Here is a 20,878-nt window from a genome sequence, read left to right as displayed (position 1 = left end):
CTGGAAAACTACTATGATGATTGCAGTTAATCATGTACTTTTTCCACTAAGCATTCGATTATATTTTCAGTCAAGAGGTGGGGAGGTGTTTGCAACAACCAGCCTCAACCCTCTATTAGCCTGCTGATATCCCCAGGCTCCCTCTGTAGGTAGTGGAGATACAGAAACTGCTCTTTGAGCACAATTCAAAGCAGGAACATAAAATGGGGCTTTTCTGAAAGGTTTGTGCCACTCTTAAGTGATTAAACAAAGAGCCATGTTGCCCAATAGATTAACCAAAGAGCTTTGTTGCCTAATTTAGGCTATATCTATGCTGTGGGGCAAGTACTCTCCTCTGGCCTCCCTGTAGTGTATTTATCCAGACTGCAATTTGGGGATCTCTTTTCCAGTCCCACACTAAAAAACAGTCGGCTTGTGTCATGGGATACACATAGAGACTGGGAAGCACTTTTAAGTCCCACAATTTGGAAACACCTGGCCTAAAGCTGTGAATTACCCCACAAAGTGTCATGATAGTCACCATCAAGGCTGGGAGGCAGAGCCTTCAGCACTGAATGGCATGTCAAAAACTACTGACATTCTTTAGTTCTGATTCTGAATATTGACTTAGGCAACTGAAAAGCAGAAGATGACATGTAATTGCTGTTTTATTCTTCAGTAACAACAGGCTGGAGGTGGAAATCCAAGCTTTATTTTGTTTTTTGTTTTCTCCTGTGACTGTTGCAAGATCTTTCATGGATTACTGATGTTTTAGTGCTTTAACAGACGTGTGCAGTTTGAATATCTACCGAGTTTGTGTTTCGGTAATACAGTGAACTTTGAGCTGTTCATTAGTGGAATAACATCTAACCCATCTAATCTATGATGTTCCTTTTCAGTTATTTGCATGCCAAGTCAATCATCCACAGAGACCTCAAGAGTAATAGTATCCTTTCCTAGAGATGTGATTCTGGAATATGACGGCATTCTTTTTTTTCTTTTTTTTTCTTTTTTTTTTGTTTTGTTTTGTTTTTCCTGCCAGAAATGACCTTACTGAAGTGAAGACCTCTTCATGTGTGATTATTTGTTGAGTTGAAATTTGGTTGAGAAGGCATTATATAATCAGTAGAAAAGTAATGAATACTTATTATGTCTATTGCTGTGATTCCAATAACATAGCACATTTTGTTGCAGTTTAACAAAGAATTTCACATTGTTGGGTTTCTACTTGTAATGAAAGATTTTTCCATTTCACTCATGGACTATATTCAGCTTCTAGTGGTTGAGTACTTGGCATTTCAAGAAAGTCACCTGGGCTGTAGGCTGTTCAGCACTGGCCTAGTCATTAAATATGTAACCCTCAAGTACCATAATTCATCATGCTGGCTGCTTAGAATCTGTATTATATAACTTTCTTTAATGGTAGTGAACGGTTAAAACTGTTATGTCTAAAGTTGCAAGTTTTTAGCTGTTTATTGTTCTTGGAGGACAGAACCAGTACTGTTTGTTTTCCCTTAACATTTCCCACTTAGATATTTTTCTTCATGAAGACCTCACAGTAAAAATAGGTGACTTTGGTCTAGCTACAGTGAAATCACGATGGAGTGGATCTCATCAATTTGAACAGTTGTCTGGATCTATTCTATGGATGGTAAGTAAAGGGGAAGTGGTGTGTCTATTTTAACTGATTTAAGGACATTTGACCAAGCTTTCTCAGACTATCCTTCCAGCACATGGACACATGAAAGCTGTCTGAAGCTGGAAAGACCAAGCAGTAATTAGAAGTTCTAAGTGAATTTCAGTTTTTCTTTAAGCACATTTTCCAATAGTCACAAAACAAACAAACAAACAAAAAAAACTTCAGTGTCTTCTTCCCCTGTGCTGAGGGTTAAACTGACAGGAAAAAAATTTGCCTAAGGAAAAAGGATGTGATCAATTTAGGGTTGAGTTTTAAGGATTCACACATGGTTACTCTGAAGATGTCATGCAAACTACTTAAATCTTCCTAAGAAGTACGGTTATGACCTCTGTTGCAACTCGTCTTTCTTCTTTTCTACTTGAAGAAACTGAAGGTTCTGTTAGTTGACATTATTTTCAGTGTTGCTGTAATTCTACCTTCAAAATACCATCTTAGCCTGGACAGGGTCATTTTGTTCTGTCATAAATCACTAAAGGGATCACCAAGCTAAATAGAACCAATTATTGACACGGATTTTGAGATCTGTGTCATTATCCCCTCTATATTAGAACTCAGTAACACATGAAGCCAAGAGTGGGCCTTGCACCTGTTATACTCTGGACAAGTCCATATTTTGTTTCTGGTATGCAAGGTGCAGCCTGACGTGGTGAAATATTTCCTTTTTTCCTTCCTAATTGTTTCCTTTTGTGGTACAGGCACCAGAAGTTATAAGGATGCAAGACAAAAACCCATACAGTTTTCAGTCGGATGTGTATGCGTTTGGGATTGTTCTTTATGAGTTGATGACTGGACAGTTACCATACTCAAACATCAACAACAGGGACCAGGTAAAAAGAGCATGGGCTGGAGAAGGGGTTGACTTCAGTCAGCTGTGGCCTGAAGAAGAGTGATGTAGTCCTGTGAAGTGCCTATTCTGTTGTTTTGTGCGTTCCATTTGTGTTTCTGATGTTCTGAGATGACGTTTCTACATTTAGATCTGCCTCAGCCACATAGCACCAATTTACTTACTTCTCTCGAGGTTTTTTTTGCTTCTTCTTTTGTTCCTTTTTTTACTTGAAGTATAGATTTTCAGATTCTGAGCTCGTTGCCAGGATACTTATTAAGGAGAGAGCAGGTTACTTAATAGTAATCTAGTTTAGAATAGTTCTGCAAAGGAGAAATGATTCTCTGTATGTTCAGTTACTCCTCTTTTTTTCCACCTCCTGAACTGCCTTGAATAATAGCTCAGGAACAGGACTGACAAAATGGAATGGCAATCATCTCAGCGAATGTTTCATATTCATTGCCGTGTTGAGAAATGCATGCACCATCTAATGGAGTTTCAGGATATCAGCATTTCTCAAATTCTGCTTGATGGAGCATATGACTTTCCAGAGCGTGTGAATCCTGTAAGATTACTTAATTGTGAACAAATATTCCATAAGTCTAATGATACCCCACGCCCATAATATGTCTCCACAGGATAGGCATGTTCAGGAAAGCTTGTCTGATTTATCATCTCTCTGTCAAATCTGGAAATAGGATCTATGCATCAAGACCTTTGGTGTAAACTATTCCTTATCTGGCTGGTGATATATTTATGTTGTATCTGTGTCTGCATCCCTTGTTTTTTTTCACTGTCAGTACTTGAGAATTGCAACCATAGCAACGTTCATCTGTGAATGCCATTTTATAAGGCTGCTTCCATATTTGTCGGAACACTTCATTCCAATTCATCAGATTTGGAGTGACTCCTCTTTTTGTATTTTTTCTGTCCTTTAAACAAAGGGAAGTGTCTAGATTCCTGACCAGATGGTTTTAGCCTTCTAAAAGCAGCATTCAGACATTGTTGTTTTCACCTTTTAAGTTTTGAATCAGAAACCCTGTGAAATGGGTGCTCACATTTGAGTGCTGAAACAAATTTCAAATTGCAAGTTAACCCAACATATAAAATGTGATCTGATTTCTTGATTTTTTTTCATCCTCTGTTGTTTGAAAAAGATGGAAATATTGCCTACTCTGTATCGATGCTTCTACATCAGATAATATGTCACAACTGACATTTTTAGTGAGCAAAACATCATTCTTGTTACACCTCTAAGAGTTTTTCTGACTTTAACAGATTTTTATAGACAGACTAGGACTCTTCTTATAGTGATAATCTTTTTCTAACTTCTAATCAAAATATGAATCCCTATATTATATACAAACAGTGTATCAGAAACAAAAATAATGATGAATTTTGAATGTTTTCAAGTTAAGTAGTGTAATTATTTAGGAAAAAATAACTGCTAGAAGGTGATAATTCTCTTTGCAGCAGAGGTTAGGGATGGTGTAGGCAAGTCCGTACTGTGAAATGCTGCTCTGGCACTTGGGAATTTCTAAAGAAACCATTTGGGAGATCTGCTCTCCCGCTTGATGCAAACACAGATGCAAGTTGAAAGTTGGAAAAGGACTGTGATAGTGTTAGTGCAAATAGCATAGATAGTTTGCTTGAGTTGTGTGTTTTGGTTTTTTGTTTTTGATTTTCTGGCAGGTTGTGGTTTTAGTTTTTTGCCGGTGTCAAGATATTGAAATAGTTATACTACATTAAATATAAAGATGATACATCTGCTGGGGCTGTCTGACTGTTCAGAAAAGATAGTGATTATCTGCTGCAGCATGAATGGATCTTTGATTAGCTAGTTTGAAAGGACTTTTTAGTGGCAGCATAACTGCAGTACTCAAACTGCATTACATTTGACCTTGGCTTGATGTGATGCTGTTTGATGTTTGTTTTTGTGGTTTTTTTTTTAATATATCCAGGAGCACATGAACCAGATTCATACTCTGTTTTCCTGCTTTCTATTAATTTACTTTGTTTTATACTTAAGTTTTATCCTTAGGTGAAATCTAAACCTTCCATGCGAAACAAATTACTGTAAAAATTCAAAGCCTGTCTGTCTCTAGGTGAATATCAAAATGGGCATGTAATACTCAGTTTCTACAGAGGAAAGGCAGTTTCATTTTTGTATGTGGTTTTCTTGGGGGTAGGGGGGTGTGGAGGTGGAAGGATGGTCACATGTCAATAATAAGTTTTAATGGTAGAAAAGCAAATGAAAGAATTTATTCTCAAAAGGTAAGGTTTCTTTTAATATCTGAAGTCCGCGTGTTTCCTAAAATGCCTTTCAGTGTGAGCTTTCTGTTGACTTTTGTATTATGAAACAGAATATTTATTTTTAGGAACTGTATTCCTACCACAGTTGCTTATTCTTGTTTTTGTAACAGTTTTTGACACCAAAGAACTGTTCTTTAGATGGTCATTGCTATAAATGATAACCATTTACTAGCATCGTGTTTCTCCTAAATCTCTCTTAGAAGAGAAGGAGGAAGAAAAGTCTAATTTCTTGTCTTTACTGAACAAGCTAACAAACATTACTCTTAACAAACCTGGCAATTTCACTTCCAGATACTGTTCTTTGGGAGCAGAAAATTTGCTGCTGGAACTAAAATAGTTTAGCAAAACATCCATCTTTTTTTTGTTGTTGTTTTTTTTTTACTGTTTATTTTATGAACTCATCTTCTTCCTCTTCATCTTTTTTTCCTAAAATAAAGATAATTTTTATGGTGGGACGAGGATATCTATCGCCAGACCTCAGCAAAGTACGGAGCAACTGTCCAAAAGCTATGAAGAGATTAATGGCAGAATGCTTAAAAAAGAAAAGAGACGAGAGACCCCTTTTTCCACAGGTGAGGAGTGTTTTTTCTTTAGTTCTCAGTAGACTTCACAATTTAAAAATGAAAAATAAAGATCACTTATGAACTCACTTGCTAGTTCAAGATTTTTTTTGATTAGTCCTACAGCAGGACTTCATAAGAGTCCTGGATTAGACCTGGTTATTGTTTAATAAGAAATGTTAATTTTCAATTCAAAAAGCAGATATTCAAATGACTTGTGTATTTGGAAAATCATTTATTTGTTGGAGAAAGTTTCCATGGCAATAGTGAAATTAATGATTGCAATTAAACACATGAATTAGAGCTTGTTGTGTACGTTCTCAGAAATCTTTATGCTCTGCTCCTTCCTCTCCCTCAGGCTTTATGAGGGGAGACCGATAGTTTGGAGACAAAACTTTATTTATCATGCCTGCAGGGGGAGGTTTGGATTCTAAAAGCTTGAAGGGGGAAACCTTAGTTTGTTTTGAACGTACCAAAGCATTTTCAAAAATAAATTGAGCTCCCCCTGCTGGCTTTTTGGTAGATGGTATTAGGGAGACAGCTTCCAGAGAAACTGTTTACGGCAATAATAGGTATAGGTAACAGTGCATAAACAAGGAAGCAAATAAAAAGCAACTGTTTGCCTTACGCTTACACAGGGAAATCAGCATGCCCTTTTAAAGGGGAAAATGAGACGGTTTCTTCACAAAATGTCCTTCTTGGCTTGTGAAGACGTAAGCACAAGAGTGCGGTGCAGTAATTGTTTTTTTGTTTCTGTTTCAATGTGTGTATAAATATCTTTTTTTGTAGTTCATTGATGTTCTGCCTTTGGTTTTAAGAGATTGTTGAAACTTGAGAACAACAGATCTGATCACTTATTTTCTGCTTGTTTTAGATTCTTGCCTCCATTGAGCTTCTGGCCCGGTCATTGCCAAAAATTCACCGCAGTGCATCTGAGCCGTCATTAAACCGGGCTGGCTTCCAGACAGAGGATTTTAGTCTGTATGCTTGTGCTTCTCCAAAAACACCCATCCAAGCAGGGGGATACGGTGGGTTTCCAGTACACTGAAAAGACATGTGAAAGCATGTGCCTGTGTGTCTGTGTGCTGGTGTGTTCCGATGTGTGCAACACATTTGTACGTTCTCAGTTCCTACCAGCTACTTTTTTAAAGTTTATCGGGGGAATGAAGACTCGCTTCCTAACTCTGGGCATTGAATGTCCTGGGTACAAGTCTGTGTTGGTAAGGAGTGCCTTGGGAACAGCTGGCACAAGAAGATTTATAAGGTCACTTAAGAGAAATGGGAAAAGTCACTTCAAAGTGAGTAAAACTCCTCTAAAGGTCATTGGGCGTCATTTTTGCCTAGTTTATTGATTTGAATTAGTTACTCAGGAGTATATTTATTTTTAATCAACTCAAACAAAGTTTTTTTGTGTGTTTTTTTTTCTTCCAGTTGAGGTCATTATTTATGAGGATAAGGCTTTAGATCCTTCAGTTAGTAATGCTACTCATATGTGGGAAACAATGGGCAACACGAACTTAGCTGCAAGGCTGAGTGCAGTCAGAACTGCTTGTGGTCAGCAGAAGTAAGCAGAAGCAACACGTAATCCAAAGAAAGACCTTAGTGATGTCTGACACTTTTAAAAAAAGTTAAGGTTTTAAAATAGTGCTGTTTAGAGAACATCTCGTCCTGCAGAGGAGTGGTGGCTTATTTTTGTTTGTTCATTTTGTTTTGTTTCGTTTCTGTTAGTTTTCATTTTTGCCTAAATGCTCTGATGTGCTATAGTTTAGACCATCTCAAAATGTTCTATTACAATGCAACAAAAGAAATTCTCTATCTCTGCTTTTGCTGACTGGTATTGGTTTCTGTAGCCTTCAGTTAGCAAGAACTTTATAATAAATAAATAAATAAAAAGCTTGGAACATAACTAAATAAGAGAAAAAAGCTGCTAACATCCGTAATAGGAAAAGAGGATTTGAAAAAGCAGTTGTTTGCGTGGAAATCAGTATTATACCATGAATTTTGTTAAGGTAAAATACTTTAATTACTTTAATATTGTTAATAATACTACAGAACACGCTTCTGCTCAGTGAGGGATTGTTTTTTTCACTTCCATATGAAGCTGCTAGTTTGACTAGAATAGAATCAGGCTAGATACCTCACTGACAAAGTGAGAAACCTTATCACGATCCTGTCAGCTCACTTGAAAGATTTTATTTTTCTCTGGACCATTCCTGTGGAACAGGTGAATCAGAGTACTGGTTCAGGTTACATCAGTCTTTGATGTCAGATATGAAAACAAACAGTAATATTATTAACAACTGTGTTCTTGCATATTTTGAAATTAATTATATAGTTTTGTTTGTTTTAGGCCGTTAAGCTGTTCATTTTCACAGATATTTCTGCATTGGAAACAAGCTATTTCTACTCTTGTTAAGACTTAAAGGGCCAGAAAGGTACTTATAGAGAGGTGTGCATATTGTTAGCAATATGTTTTTGAAATAGATGAAGAAATTCCACAAAGGTTTTCCTTTCTGCTGTCTTGCTGGCAACTGAGCCTTTTAAAACAGGGAAGTTAGAGAGTTTGAAGAGATGTAAGCAATTTCTACATTTACTGGCCAGATTCTAATGGTCTTTTTGGCTTCTACTGTTGGAACAGTTTTGGAACTAACTTTTCTCTTTCTGTTAGTTAAGAAAACTCAGCTGTTGAAACCTAGCTCTTATGGAAATAGTTATTGATGAAAGTTATTTTTTCAGAAAATCTGTTTCCCGTCTTTCTGGTAGTTTTGCCTCATTTTGGCAGGCCTATCTTAAAATGAAAACAGGATTAAAATTTTTTTTCTTCTTACTCATTTTTTTTTTTATTTTAGAAAGCCAGGAGGAATGCTTCTTAACCTTTGGGATATGTTATTCAGTGCAGGCTGCAATGCCTGTGTCAGTAAATAGCAAGAGGAGGGCTGCTGGGCATTCCGCAGAGTCTAGAAGTGCATCATCCCACACAGAAAAGGCTTCACCACACTGAGAGTAATGGAGAGTGCAGAGCCTCCATCACTGCCTTACCTAGTCTTACTCTTTCTTGGGTCTGCCAGATCAGTTCAAGCAAGTTGTTCGTTGTAGTAGTCTTGGTTGTGGTTGTTAAGATTGTCCTTCATTGCTGTAGGAACTACAATTTATGGGGGAAAAAATGCTGCTATCCTTAGATGTGTTTGGCCCCATTGCCTGCTGTATGGTCAGTGCACTAGAATTCTTCCTGTGTCATTTACTGTTCCTACACATCAGGCATGATTTGGGATCCACGACCATAACATGATCTTAGCTTCTTACTAAGCATTTTATGAAGCCAAAAAGAACAGTTTTTTGTTGATCATTGCCTTGATCTGGCATAAAAGGCATTTAGGGGTTTAACTTCTGTAGCTTATAATTGCATCTTCAATGGAATTCTGAAACATATGTAGGATGGAAAGGCCTAAATTTACCCATGGATTTTGATCAGTGTTTTCACAGATGCGACTCAGTTATATTTTTTAGCAACAGATATCTATAGGTACTGAAAACAGGTCTGTAACAACCCAGGCTTTCTTGGGTAGGTAATTTATACTGTGTGATTCCTTTTTTCTTTACCTCTCTACGTCTGAGTATAGAAACAAAATCTCTCTTGGTACCTTCTAGAAGGACCAGATCCTCTTAAATACTGCTGCATATTCTTCTGAGGATATTAATTATCAACATCAGGCCCTGTTCCAAATATCTTATTTAGCCAGCGGATGGTATCCGTATTAGAAGATCAGTGCAAGATCTGACAGAAAACTGCCTCTTTCTCACATTTTTTTTTTCCTGTGTCTGTAAATGTAATCCAGGCAAGTAGGTGTATTTGGTGTAGAAATACTTTCCCTTTGATAAGCCAGTTATTCTCATCTTCAGCTGGCATGGGCCTGGAAGGGAACCATGCTTCTCTTTCCGATTCTTCTAAGAAAAGTGGCATCTACCCTGGGATAAGTAGAATAGTTAGGATGCCAGGTACATACCTTAGTGACCTCAGAAATCCAGCTTACTTTTAAATTTGTGAGCATACATTTTGGCAACTACATGCTAAATCCTTCCAGAAATAAGGGGCAGTTGGTTTGCTTAGAAAATGCCCTTATAATATGTTCTTTGGACACAATAAGAAATAACGTGGTCATCTTTTTCGCACAGATATTTTGGAGGTGCATTTAAAATAGTGCATATAAAACGTGACAAGTGTGAAAAGACCAGTAGCAACTAACTCAAAAGGGCTCTGTAGGTAGTGCAGCTTTTCAAATGCTATGCACCCTTTAGAAAGAAAGGCCTTTCTCTGTTACCAGTCAAAGCAAGTATCCAAAGCTCTTCTTGGTAAAAAGCTCACATCAGATGTCTGTCTCACAACAAATAAAAATATAAAAATGTTGTTTTTATCACATCCCAAATCACAAATTATGTGGTTTCATAGCTTCAGAGTAAACTGACCTCACTTGGAGCAGCCATGGCCCAGCTTCTTACCCTTTCACTGGCAAATACTCTGTGTGTTCCACAAGGGGGATCCTGTTCCTGCAGGACAGAGCATATCAGAACACGTTCCTAAAGCTGTCTTCACTTCACCCATTCATTGCTCTCAAGCCAGACGTTCCTGTCCTTTGAACAGGAGAGTGAATTCATAGTCCAGGTTATTTCATTTACCTGCACGCATCCTGAGTCTCAGGAAGGGGTTGCCTGTGCTCTCTCCCCCTTCTACGGGTGGGATTTATTTGGGAAGATAAAAGAACCAGCTACAGATATTTTAGATTGTCAGAGTAGAAAGGGTGACATAAAGCATTTTAGCTACTCCTCAGAAAGTTCTGTTTTCACCTAACATGACAGAGAATTCCTGCAATGTAGATAGATAATGCCATCTACATTCTTCATCTAGGGAAAGCTTGCACTGGTAACCACATGTTATACGTGTTCAATCAACATAATCCCACTATTAGATGAACATGTTACCTATTTGGTCACTTATTGATTTGAGAGCAGATTAGCACCTCAGTTTTGAAAGGGGAGATTTACCATTAGCTTGTCACCAAATAAATAAATAAATAAATAAACAAATAAACATCTTTGCTAAGGTTTTATTTAAGTGGAGGAAAAGTCTGAAAATCAATGCTTAAAGCTACTATCCTATCTGAAATACTTCCTGACTTCTGCTCCTGTTTTTCCATTGCCCTTTCCTAATTAATGGTTCGTCTTTTATCATCTGAAATCCCCGTATGACTACTAGAAGCTGAATTATTAGCAGAAATGGGCAGAAGGACAGGATGAGTAATGAGAGAGCAATCTCTTGTTTATAAATTGATCTTTAATCAGCAATTTAGGAAAGCAGACGGAAAAAAATAAGTATAGCATGTTTTGAAAGTGTAGCTAAGCATGAATGTCATTCTTAAAAATTAGCTTCACAGGCAATACTTGATCACTTTTCTTGTCCTTCTCGTAAAAGGAAAAAAAGGAGGGGGAGAAAAGTACAAAAATTGAGGTGCTACTAGAAGATGTTATGAAGAGAGTTGGGAGATTGGTGAAATGTGCTAGAGAGAAGCAAGAAAAATTATCAAATAGGGTATTTTAGAGCAAGGGCTTTATCTGTTAGTAGAACTAGTAAAAAAGGCAATTAGTCTCATCATGAAGGTGTTTGGTTTATTTTGTTTTTAATGTTATAGCTACCGCCATAGACTATCAGGACACATAGAGCTCGGGGTGTTTCGCAGCCCCCCATACCTACCACTCTTACTTTAGACCTTGGGTGCCCTCCCTTCTCATCTCCCATGAGGTATAGGGTCCTCTTCTCTTTCCCTGCTTTCTTTCTGTTATAAATCAGCTATATCAGCTGTTTCTTCCAGGCCTATGGATGCCCTTTCTTCCGCCTCCCCCATGCAGGCTGCTGGTCATTTTCTTGGTTCCCTTCTTTATAAAGCAAGACATTCAATTGAATTAATGCTGTCAGTCTAAAATTCTGTTCTTAGGGATATTTCCAGTTTGTTTCCAATATTCAGAATAAAAATCTTAAGAAAAGTGGAAACCAACAAAACACTTGCTCCTGAAAAGATGGAAGGACACTAAGATAGGGAATAGTTGTTCAGATGTGACAGCATTCACACCCTACTGTTGGGGCAGAGGGTCTCTTCTGTGTATTTCATTCCTTCATTACTAGGAAAGCTCTGAGAAGTCCTGTCACAAAATGGCATAAACGAACCCAAAATAAACATGGAACCCAACAATGGGAAGTTATATGTACATTTCTTTTTCTTCCACTCCAGAGTCCTTTGGGTTAAGCATATTTGCACACCCCTCCATCAAAATCCTAAAGAATACAATTTCTGTGGGTGGCAGGGATTTTTTTTTTAGCTAAAGCATAGGATTAAGAGGATGAGGATGAATATCTTAGTTTCAGCTTCAAGGTGCTGGCAAACTTAAGACCTTGGGCATCAATTTTACTCCAAGGTGCCATGGTTTCTTCATCTCTGAACTGCTATCAGGCTGTCCTACGGTGTGCTGAGACTAAATAAACTATGTAGAGTTTCATGAGATGGTTGCACGTGAAAGCACTGTGTAGAACGTCTGTTTGTTCAATAATTCTTAGGGAACATAGGGTTGCTTTATTTCTTGTGCTCCCTGTTACTGAGGCCTAATTTCTGGTCTGGGCCTAAGCAGACAATCTCATCAGTCTTTGTTTTCTCACGGTAGGTTTCTATGTTTGTCTCTAAACCAGATTATGGCATTCTTTAGTACTAGTTTAATACTCAGGCACTTTACTGTATATAGTATTTAAAGGTTAACGGGTGTGTCACATTTGCTATTAAACCAGTTTTATACCAGGATAGAAATTAGTTTGCAGTCTGACACACTTACTGCAATTACTGTTTTTGAGGAGGATGTACATGCAATAAATAGGGAGTTTAAAGTGAAATTTACCTGACAGATTTTATTTTAAATGCATGATGATTAGACTTTGCTTGAACCTGCAGACCTCTGTCCTGGGAAGAGTGGGTATAACTTGCTTTCAAGAAATTCTTTTTCAGTAAAATATGCTGGGTCTGTATTCAGTGTTCGTTTGCTGTGTTTCTTTTATGCTTTAATTTTAACAGTTTGCATTTTTTAACATCTTTGATATCCAACCTAATGTTCAGCTAGTCTGGAGAAAATCTCTGACCGCCTCGTAACTGAAATCACCTTTTTAAACCAAGCTCTTGTCCTCCCTCTACAGGAGAATTTGCAGCGTTCAAGTAGCCACAGCACCATGGCAGCACCCACTCTGTTATTTAAGTCTTGTGTTCCTACAGTTTCTTAACATCAAAACTCTATTCTGCTCCGCCAAGCCTAAAGTAATTTAGAAAAGATATCCATAAGCTTAAAAGTGGAGCAGAATGGAACTGCCAGTCCAACACAATGGGAAAAAGTACCTTTTTAGGAACCAGAATACTCTGCTGCCAGTGTTTCTCCTTCAACACAAAACACCATGTGCATTCGGAGACCCGCAGTGGCTGCCTGTGCCGTTGGCATCATTCCCAGGAGAGAGGAGAGGGCGCTCGTGGTTTGACTTTGGTGCTCAGGCATGAGGGGATGGAACTGCTGCTGCAACTTAGGAGACTTGCTTTGGATGGTCTGCCGGCCGGCTTTCTCCCTCTAACAACGTATCATCAGAGGCTGAATATCTGATGAGTGCTAATTAAAAGAATCATCCTCCGTTCTGATCTCTCTTCCTGGTGTACTCACTGGTTTGTGGACAACGCAGTATCCCCTTTTCACTGTGTTACAATGTCAAACACTTAATTCTGTCTAAATTGGGGGGTTTTATTCCAGTAAAATTAAAAAGCGTGGGGTGGTGGAAGCTGGAGAAGATGTTACTCTAAAGGTGAAGATGTTAATCTGAAGGAAAAGGGGATGCTGCTGCACTTTTTTTCAGATTTACTTTATCACTTCCTCAAAAAACAAATGACAACCACCAACCTTAACCTTTTCCTTTTCCAGTATTTTCTTGGTGTGTGCATATACAACATCTTTTAGAAGGGTTAAGTAGATCCTTCTTTTGTTGGTCCAGCAACAAACAAGTTTTAAAAAAAAAAGTAGCGAGATTGTCCTTTTTTTTTTCTTTTTTTTTTTTGGTATCATATGATACAGTGTATTTATCAAAGATGCTACCGCAGCATCTGAAGTCTGTAGAATTCCTGATACAGACTGTGAACGGTGTATGTACCTACTTTAAAAGTTTTATTTTAAACGAGGGTGCAGGTTAATGCCAGGTACCTTACCGATATGTAATGTTGTCATAAATGGGAAAAAAAGTTCTCAGGTTGAATTGAATACAAATACAAAACCCCCTAGAATTAGACATTCCGAAAATTGTTTTGGTACTTTCAACAGCTTTTTTTTTTTTTTTTAATGATTTTTATCCTGTTAACTAAATGTCCTCTGATACGTGTGTGTGTAAATGTGGAGCATCTTGTCCTAATGGCAAGTTGTTAGATCAAAACAAAACGGTACTTGCTGGATCCACGCTGACTACTTCTCTCATCGCTTTCTTCCCTGTGATCTCCTTCCCTTCCGTTTGTCTTTCCCTTTTGTACACTTTGCAACCTGGGATGAAGGTGGCGGTATCTACTTCAGAGTGCTTTGTTTTCCTGTCCTCCAGTCCTGGTTTTCAAATGGTTGGTAGCTTTTTGACAAGTTACCCAGTCAGGGAAAAAAAAAAAAAAAAAAAAAAGGAAAAAAAAAAAAGCTCATCAAGTTCTGCACATTGTTTACCTCTAGTAGAATATCTTGTGATGTGATCTGTTTGCAGAGTTCTCTGGCATGTGGTATTAAATGTAAATTATTTGTACAGAGGCAAGTCAGACCACATTAGAAAGAAATTCAAGCTCAGACAGAAGTTTTCAGAATTTGATCCGTATCTGCCCTGTACCACTCACGTGAGGCAGGAGAGCTGACCCACCTCTGGCTGGGAGGTCTGGGGGGGAGGGAGGTGTTAGACAAAACCGTGACAAATAAATGAAGGAGTTAAGTGTGTGTACATGCGGTGTCCCTACTAAACGTGTGTATCGGGCGAGGGGACCGTCCGTGTTTCTGTCTGCAGAAGGCTGCTCTCGGGCTAAGGGAGAAACACACGTCAGTAGCGGGACGCGGTGTTAAAACCCCGGAGTTGTGCGGCGTTGCTGGTAGTCTGTGATGGTCGTCAGTAAATATTTACTGGGCTTATAGGGACCGGACTAATCTGAAGTGGGAATTATAACTGAAATACTGTGTATTCATATTAATTCCACAAACATTAGCAAGACAGCAATAGTGAATGACTTAATAGTCACTACAAGAATGAAGTGATTCATGTTGGTACATGAATAGAATTGACTTTGTGTACAGGATGCATTTAAAAAAAAAAAAAGCACAATTTTTTCTCGTCTGCTGTGGGTCTTCAGATGCTGTAAGGCTTTTTCTCCTCACTGAGATTGGCAGGAATTTCACTAGTAGCAATAGCCACTTCCCAGTGTGGAGAAGCTGCTGAAGCGAGCGGTGGTCGGAGGCACGGACGTGACCCGGGTGGCAGGCGGCGGGGCCGGTGCCGTCGGCAGGCCGGTGAGATATTCACAGAGATCAGCTCCAAGAGGGCCCCCTCGCTGCTCATTCTCCTTCCACCCCACGCGTCGTTTCAGCCCTTGGATGGGCTGTGGCCTAATTTGTAAATGGAGGGCATACTGGAAATTAATATGCTCTTGAAAGAAACTGTTACCGGAGCGAGTACGTACAGGTGGTTCAAGAGTCGTTGGTTTCACAGAGCTTGATAAAAGCCCTAGTTTCCTTCCACAAGGTCATGCTAGCAGAAAACTGTCTGCTAAAATGTAACTGTTAGGAATTCCTTTGCTTAAAACGAACTTATTTTTGTGAAGATTCATTACCCATTAGTCTACGATATGCTTCTTGAGCCCATAGGAAAAGCACAAGGAAAATTGCTATCCTTGTCCATGCAAAGCACTTTATAAGTAACACATGATCTTTATGTTGTGTTTTCTTTTTTTTTTTTTAATTGGGGTTTGTTTGTTTTGTTTCATTTTTCTGTTTTGCGTCTTTTTTTTTTCCCTGAGGAATGTGCAAGTTGTTTGGCTGCTGTTTAGAGAAATCCTTTCAGGATGCATTTCTACTGGTTTCCATGTTTGTTCTTTTCCCTTTGGATAGCTGTAGTAACATGTTTGTCTATAAGAGGTCCCACGTAATACTCATGGAAAACTTTGGAAGAAATTTGGTTTGTAAATAACTGGGATTATTTTTTTTATATATCTTTTCCTTCAAGAATGTTTCTGGATGTCTTGCATGCCATCAGAATTAGTCTTAAAGGTGCCCTGTTGATGTTTAGGGAATGGGGAGATGAGTAGACAAGAATTAAATACCCTGTTATAGCATTGCAATGAAAGAAGTAAAATGAAATAACAAATACATTCATGTTCATTGCACCAAACTTCTTAAGCTTCTCTATGATGTCCCAACCACAAGCACGTGCCATAGGATGGAAATGCTAGTACATGTTTTGTGCGTGTGTGTGTGTGTTGGGACAAACATCTAGGCAGTCATGTCGCTTGTCTAGTATCTAATAACTGCTTTCAAAACAACCTGTATCCAGGCCCAGCTCTTCATGATGTCCTTACTACCAACGCACGTATCTTCCCCTCTGCCTTGCCTTTTCCGTACAGTTGGAAGAGAGCTGTTACCCGTTACATCTTCCCTGTTCGGTATGTGATTGTTCCCTATGGCATATTTGCTGGAACTGGAACGTTGTAGGGGAGCTTAAACCAAATGGTGTGGGCACAGAGGCCTGCTTATTTTGAAAGTAATTTCTGCATGAATTAAATCCTATATGGCCCCAGATACAATTAGCTCAGTAGGTTTTTTTTGTTGTTGTTGTTTTCCCTGAACTCATGCAAGTCATTAAATGAATCCACTTCTGCCTTTTATGCTTACCTAAAATCATCTTTTCTTGTACTGGAATGCTTTAGCAGCTGATGATGATGCAGAATGATTGAGGCCATGTACTGCCATCTTACTGTGGCCTCTCAGCATCAACTGGACTAGTACGTACTCATCAGAGGCAGGATTTGGCCGTTATGATCTAAAATGAATGAAATGCTGGCTGTTGATAAATACCATGTCCTTCCACAAATGCCCCAACGGGGGGGAAAAGACACTGAAGGTCGTGTATAAATAAGTTTGCTTCTGTGTTTGCCTGGTGATGTGAACGCATCCAGAATTTTGCAGAATATCTGGGGAAGCCAGGTCCTCAGAAACCTTACAATCACGTGTAAGTTAAGTGGAGGATTTGATAACTGAAGGGGCTAAATTTAGGGAAGAAGCATGTAGACATTTCACACCTTTACAGACTATAAATTGAATTCCCTTCTTAACTGTGAGTACAGCATGTGTAGCACAAATTATTCATAGTACTGTAGGCAATGTCTTCTGTCTGTTGAAAAAACCTTTCACCAGTAGCACAATATGACAGGCAAAGCTTCTAGGTACAGTCAAGCTCAGTTAAAAACCAGTTGCATGAACGGACTGTTACGGCATCGCTTCGAAGGTGCTGGGTGTTCTGTTTTTCTGTTACTCATTTTACATAGGAGTTTATGAAACAAACTGTTTACTGCAGCCCTGTTAATATGCATTTGCACTTCGTGTCTGTTCTGGCATGCATTTTTAAGTATCTTTCGTCATTGCTTCATTACTTCTTACCAAGTGAAAATCATCAAAAGAGCAGAGAATTTAAGTTTCGAGGATGCTAATGTAGAAGCTACTAAGTCAGCAGTAAATAATGACAAAATTGTGGAGGGAGGAAACTGTTTAAAAATTGCAGAATATAGAGGATACCAAGAGTGAATTCAAGTGAAAACTTGCATGTCTTTTCTTCAGAGAGCTACCGAGACCCTCTGTGAAATGGTTTACATAGGAATCCCCCCAAAAGAGTCTTGCAGTTTGCCAAATGATCATGTGCCTTCACAACCTACAAAGTACAACAGAATGTAAACCAGGTGCTTTCTAACTAGAGCAGTGGCTTTGGTTTACTTCTGATGCAGTAGTTTTGTATATAGCTGTTAATATAGGTAGGCATTTTGGAGTTGGTAAACTTCTGTAAAGGAGCAAGGAGAGCAGAGAGCATTCCCCAAAACACCTACAATCATTTCAGAGCTAGGAATTGAAGGATACTGATTCAGTTACAGTAAACCTGCTACTTGAAATCTGCTCTACTGAAAATTGAATGAGGTTCACTTAATCTAAATAAATAAACCCTCCTCCCCCTCCAAAGACACCAAGATGGTGTCAAAAAAAGATAATGTAAAGCTTTGAGTTACACTGTCATGACGTCTTGGAACGAGATGGTAGATGAAAAATGAGAACTAGATTGGGAGAAATTGATGGCTAGTACTCCTGTAATCAAAGTCCACATATATCAGATTATACAATGAATTCCCTGGCCCGGAAAGTGCAATTAATTTTGTTTTATGGAATATCAGCAGGCTTCCTTAGCTCTTCCTCGGGCCTCTTGCAGTTCCCCAGGAATGCACACTGTTACTGCACGTTAACCCTGGGAGACGATAGGTATCATGTCAGCGCAGGGACAGCCAGCATGTTCCAGTTTGAGTTGCTCAAGTTTCAGTCTGGTTAGACAGGCTTCTGGCAGTACCTACACACTAGTGTCAGTTTTAACCTATTTGTCCAGAAGGACGAAAGAATGGCTTTCGGTGTTAGTGCTTTTTCTTTCGCAGATCTTTCCCTTTTCTTTTTTGGTGCGAGACTTTGGACATAATTGTAAATCACAGAGTTATGTCTAAATGGACAGTTCATGCAAATATTAGGCTGATTTTAATTTGGTTTTGACCCTTTTAGAAATCAAAGTATAATTAAAAAAAAAAAAAAAGGTTTTACTAACATTGCAGGAACTATCTGGAATCCTTTTACCGACCGCAAATTCTGCACTAAAAGTATACATAAAGAATTGGGGGATTGTCTTTTTTTGCATACAAAATCACAAAAGTCATTTTCCTGTTTTGCCAAGAGAAGGGAGCTGATGGGAGTGTTTTGGAACTGCTAAACTACCTAGGCGTTTGCTTTAGAGCATCGCAGCAGCAGCATGTTCAGCTCATCCCGTCTCCTTAAGAGGAGCCGTGGCGCGCCCAGACATTTTGTCCCGCGTACCGCATTGGCAGCAGCTGTACTTGAGAGCAAGCCCTGTGTGACATTGACTTTTGAGTAAAACAGAAGAGCAAAGGATTATGTGTTCTTTTTTGTTTGGGTTTGAAAAATGGTTCGTTTTTGGTTTGCTAAATGTCATTCTGTGTTGCATTTGTGTAATCACCTTAGTTGAAAAGAAAATCTGTGTGTGTGTTTGGGAGTTTCATGGAACGTTTTAGGAGAAATGAAGCCCACCACCAGGGCACAAATGTTGGGTCTGGGGGGCGAAATGGACCAAACTTGGGTGTCGGGTTATTTTGGGACGGTGGGAGATTGTGAGGGCATAATTTAAATTAACTCTGTCTAAAATAAAACGTAAGTGCAATAAATGTGCTTTTTTATTCAAAGCTGTGAACCTTTGGGGGGGGGAAAAAAGGAAAGAAAAAAATGCACATCATTCCTTCATGAGCCTTGTGTCCTACCTGCCTCCCCTTCCTCCCCGCTCTCCGCACTCCTCAACTGACAGAAACCTGCCAGTGGCCGACTTGCATGTGTTGGCGACCCAAATCACACCACGGCTTTTCTTCCGCTCTCACCTGTTGGGACCGGGGAAAAGTCCTGCCCCTGCTTCTCGCTGCCCTCGAAACTCCCCTGGGAGCCGGCGCTGACCTGTGCTGCTGGAGCAGGCTCTGTCGGACACGGGCTGCGGGAGCCAGCCCATCGGCTCCATGCCATCCCCACTGCGAGCTCTTCACCCCCCAGCCGCAACTCCCCACCCCGTGTCCGACCTCCCGAGGGTCTCCCGGGGCTGGGCGGATGACACGTTTTTCTTAAGCAATTGCAAAAAGTAATCAGCCATCAGCTGCCCCGCTGGGTCCCTTTTTTTTTTCCTCCCTGTCAAAACACACATGCAGACTGGCCACTGTTGCCTTCTGTGACTGCCTTGTTTTGAAGGAGCAGGTGTACCTGTTTGTAATCAGCCGTGCAGAAGTTGCACTCTCTCTCTCTCTTACTTGAGCGCACGCAGCTTTTCCTAGGTTAGGAAAGGTGCACCAGTCTCGGAGGGGTTTCCACGGGAGGCTTAACGCATACGTTTCATTGACAAGCGATGGAAGGTGTAGCACTCGGTCGTCGGACCCCATGGGGGCGTAAGAAAGGACTGGCTCGTTTAAAGTTTATAGATAAACTGATCTATATCCTTTAAACTTGATTATTTTTATATATAGTCAAGACAATGGCATTACCTCATAATACAGAGGCTCGTTTATGAGAGGCAAAGTAGTAAGGAGAGGAAAGGGAAATTTATATACAGATTTCTTTTTTTGTTTGTTTCTTAGTGCAATGATGTATATGTCCCAACAATTTAAACTCTGTGCTAACACAACATTCCTTTCAGCTGTATTCTTTTTGACCACCAGAGGTTTGCAAGGGGCTTACGACTGCAAAGTAGAAGGTCCAGTCTGATTACTTAAAAAATAAAAATAAAAATTGTGTTAGATTTCCATAGCTGCTTTTTAAAATCTTACAATGGAGTAATTGTTTTGAAACTTGTATTTATTTTTTAATTCATAACAAAATGTTTATTTTCAGTTTTCTGTTACGTATAGGTCATGGCAACTCCCCTTCTTTCCCTCTCATGTTTCCCCTGTAATTGCCAATACAACTTACTTTTCTTGTTTGTTCCTTCCCCCCTTTACTTTTGTTGTCCCTTCATTTGTATTTTGGAGTTTTTCTCATGTAAATTTGTACAATGGGAAATATTGTCCAGTTTGGTTAGAGAGCATGGAGACTTAAAACATAATAAAATTTGATAGCTGAATTCAGATTGAAGAAAACTATTTCTGTGTAAAGTTATTTAAAGAACTCTGTATTATATAAAAGGCAAAAAGTTCTATGTACTTGATGTGAATATGAGAATACTGCTATAATAAAGATTGACTGCATGGAGAAGTCTGAAGGAGATCGTTTGTCATGTAATTCACAACTTGTCCTCTCAATGAAGTTCCAGAGGTGCAGCCAGGGTCACTCAGTGGGAGTGAAAAGTTAACTTCAGAATTAACTTTTAGACAAACTAACAGTTAGTTTAGAACTCTGTGCACAGAGAATAACTCGCCTGCCTTTGCCTTTCTTACACTGGACTGTTTCTTCCTTGAAAGGTGTGCTCAACGCTTTTACCTTCAGAGAGGGTTTCTCTTCACAACGCTTATTCTGAACTCTGAGGGGAGATTCCCTCTCACCCCCAGGGAAGCTTGGCACAAGTTGGCCTCCCTTTAAGGTAGCTGCTTCTGCTCCTATAGGAACTGTTACTCCAAGTTGGGAAGAGCCTCAAGGCAG

General features: G+C 39.2%; 1 protein-coding gene across 2 annotated transcripts in view; it reads left to right on the top strand.

The window, feature by feature from the left end:
- BRAF (B-Raf proto-oncogene, serine/threonine kinase) overlaps positions 1-20,497 on the top strand; it is an 84,901-nt gene extending 64,404 nt beyond the window's left edge. Inside the window, exons 14-19 of one of the 2 annotated variants that reach the window (XM_080568932.1) lie at positions 879-925; positions 1,512-1,630; positions 2,374-2,505; positions 5,252-5,386; positions 6,249-6,402; positions 12,603-20,497. In XM_080568932.1, the coding sequence (XP_080425058.1) occupies positions 879-925; positions 1,512-1,630; positions 2,374-2,505; positions 5,252-5,386; positions 6,249-6,402; positions 12,603-12,625 (610 nt within the window). In that variant the 3' untranslated portion in view covers positions 12,626-20,497. Of the gene's footprint in view, positions 1-878; positions 926-1,511; positions 1,631-2,373; positions 2,506-5,251; positions 5,387-6,248 lie in introns of both variants that reach the window. The other variant, XM_080568933.1, reaches the window with a different exon arrangement.
- The last annotated feature ends 381 nt before the right edge of the window (positions 20,498-20,878 follow it).

This window comes from Anser brachyrhynchus (genome assembly GCF_964034855.1).
Source record: "Anser brachyrhynchus genome assembly, chromosome: 1".
NCBI classification, from domain to species: Eukaryota; Metazoa; Chordata; class Aves; order Anseriformes; family Anatidae; genus Anser; species Anser brachyrhynchus.
Note: the sequence above shows the minus strand (reverse complement) of the source record. Positions and strands in the feature narration are given on the sequence as shown.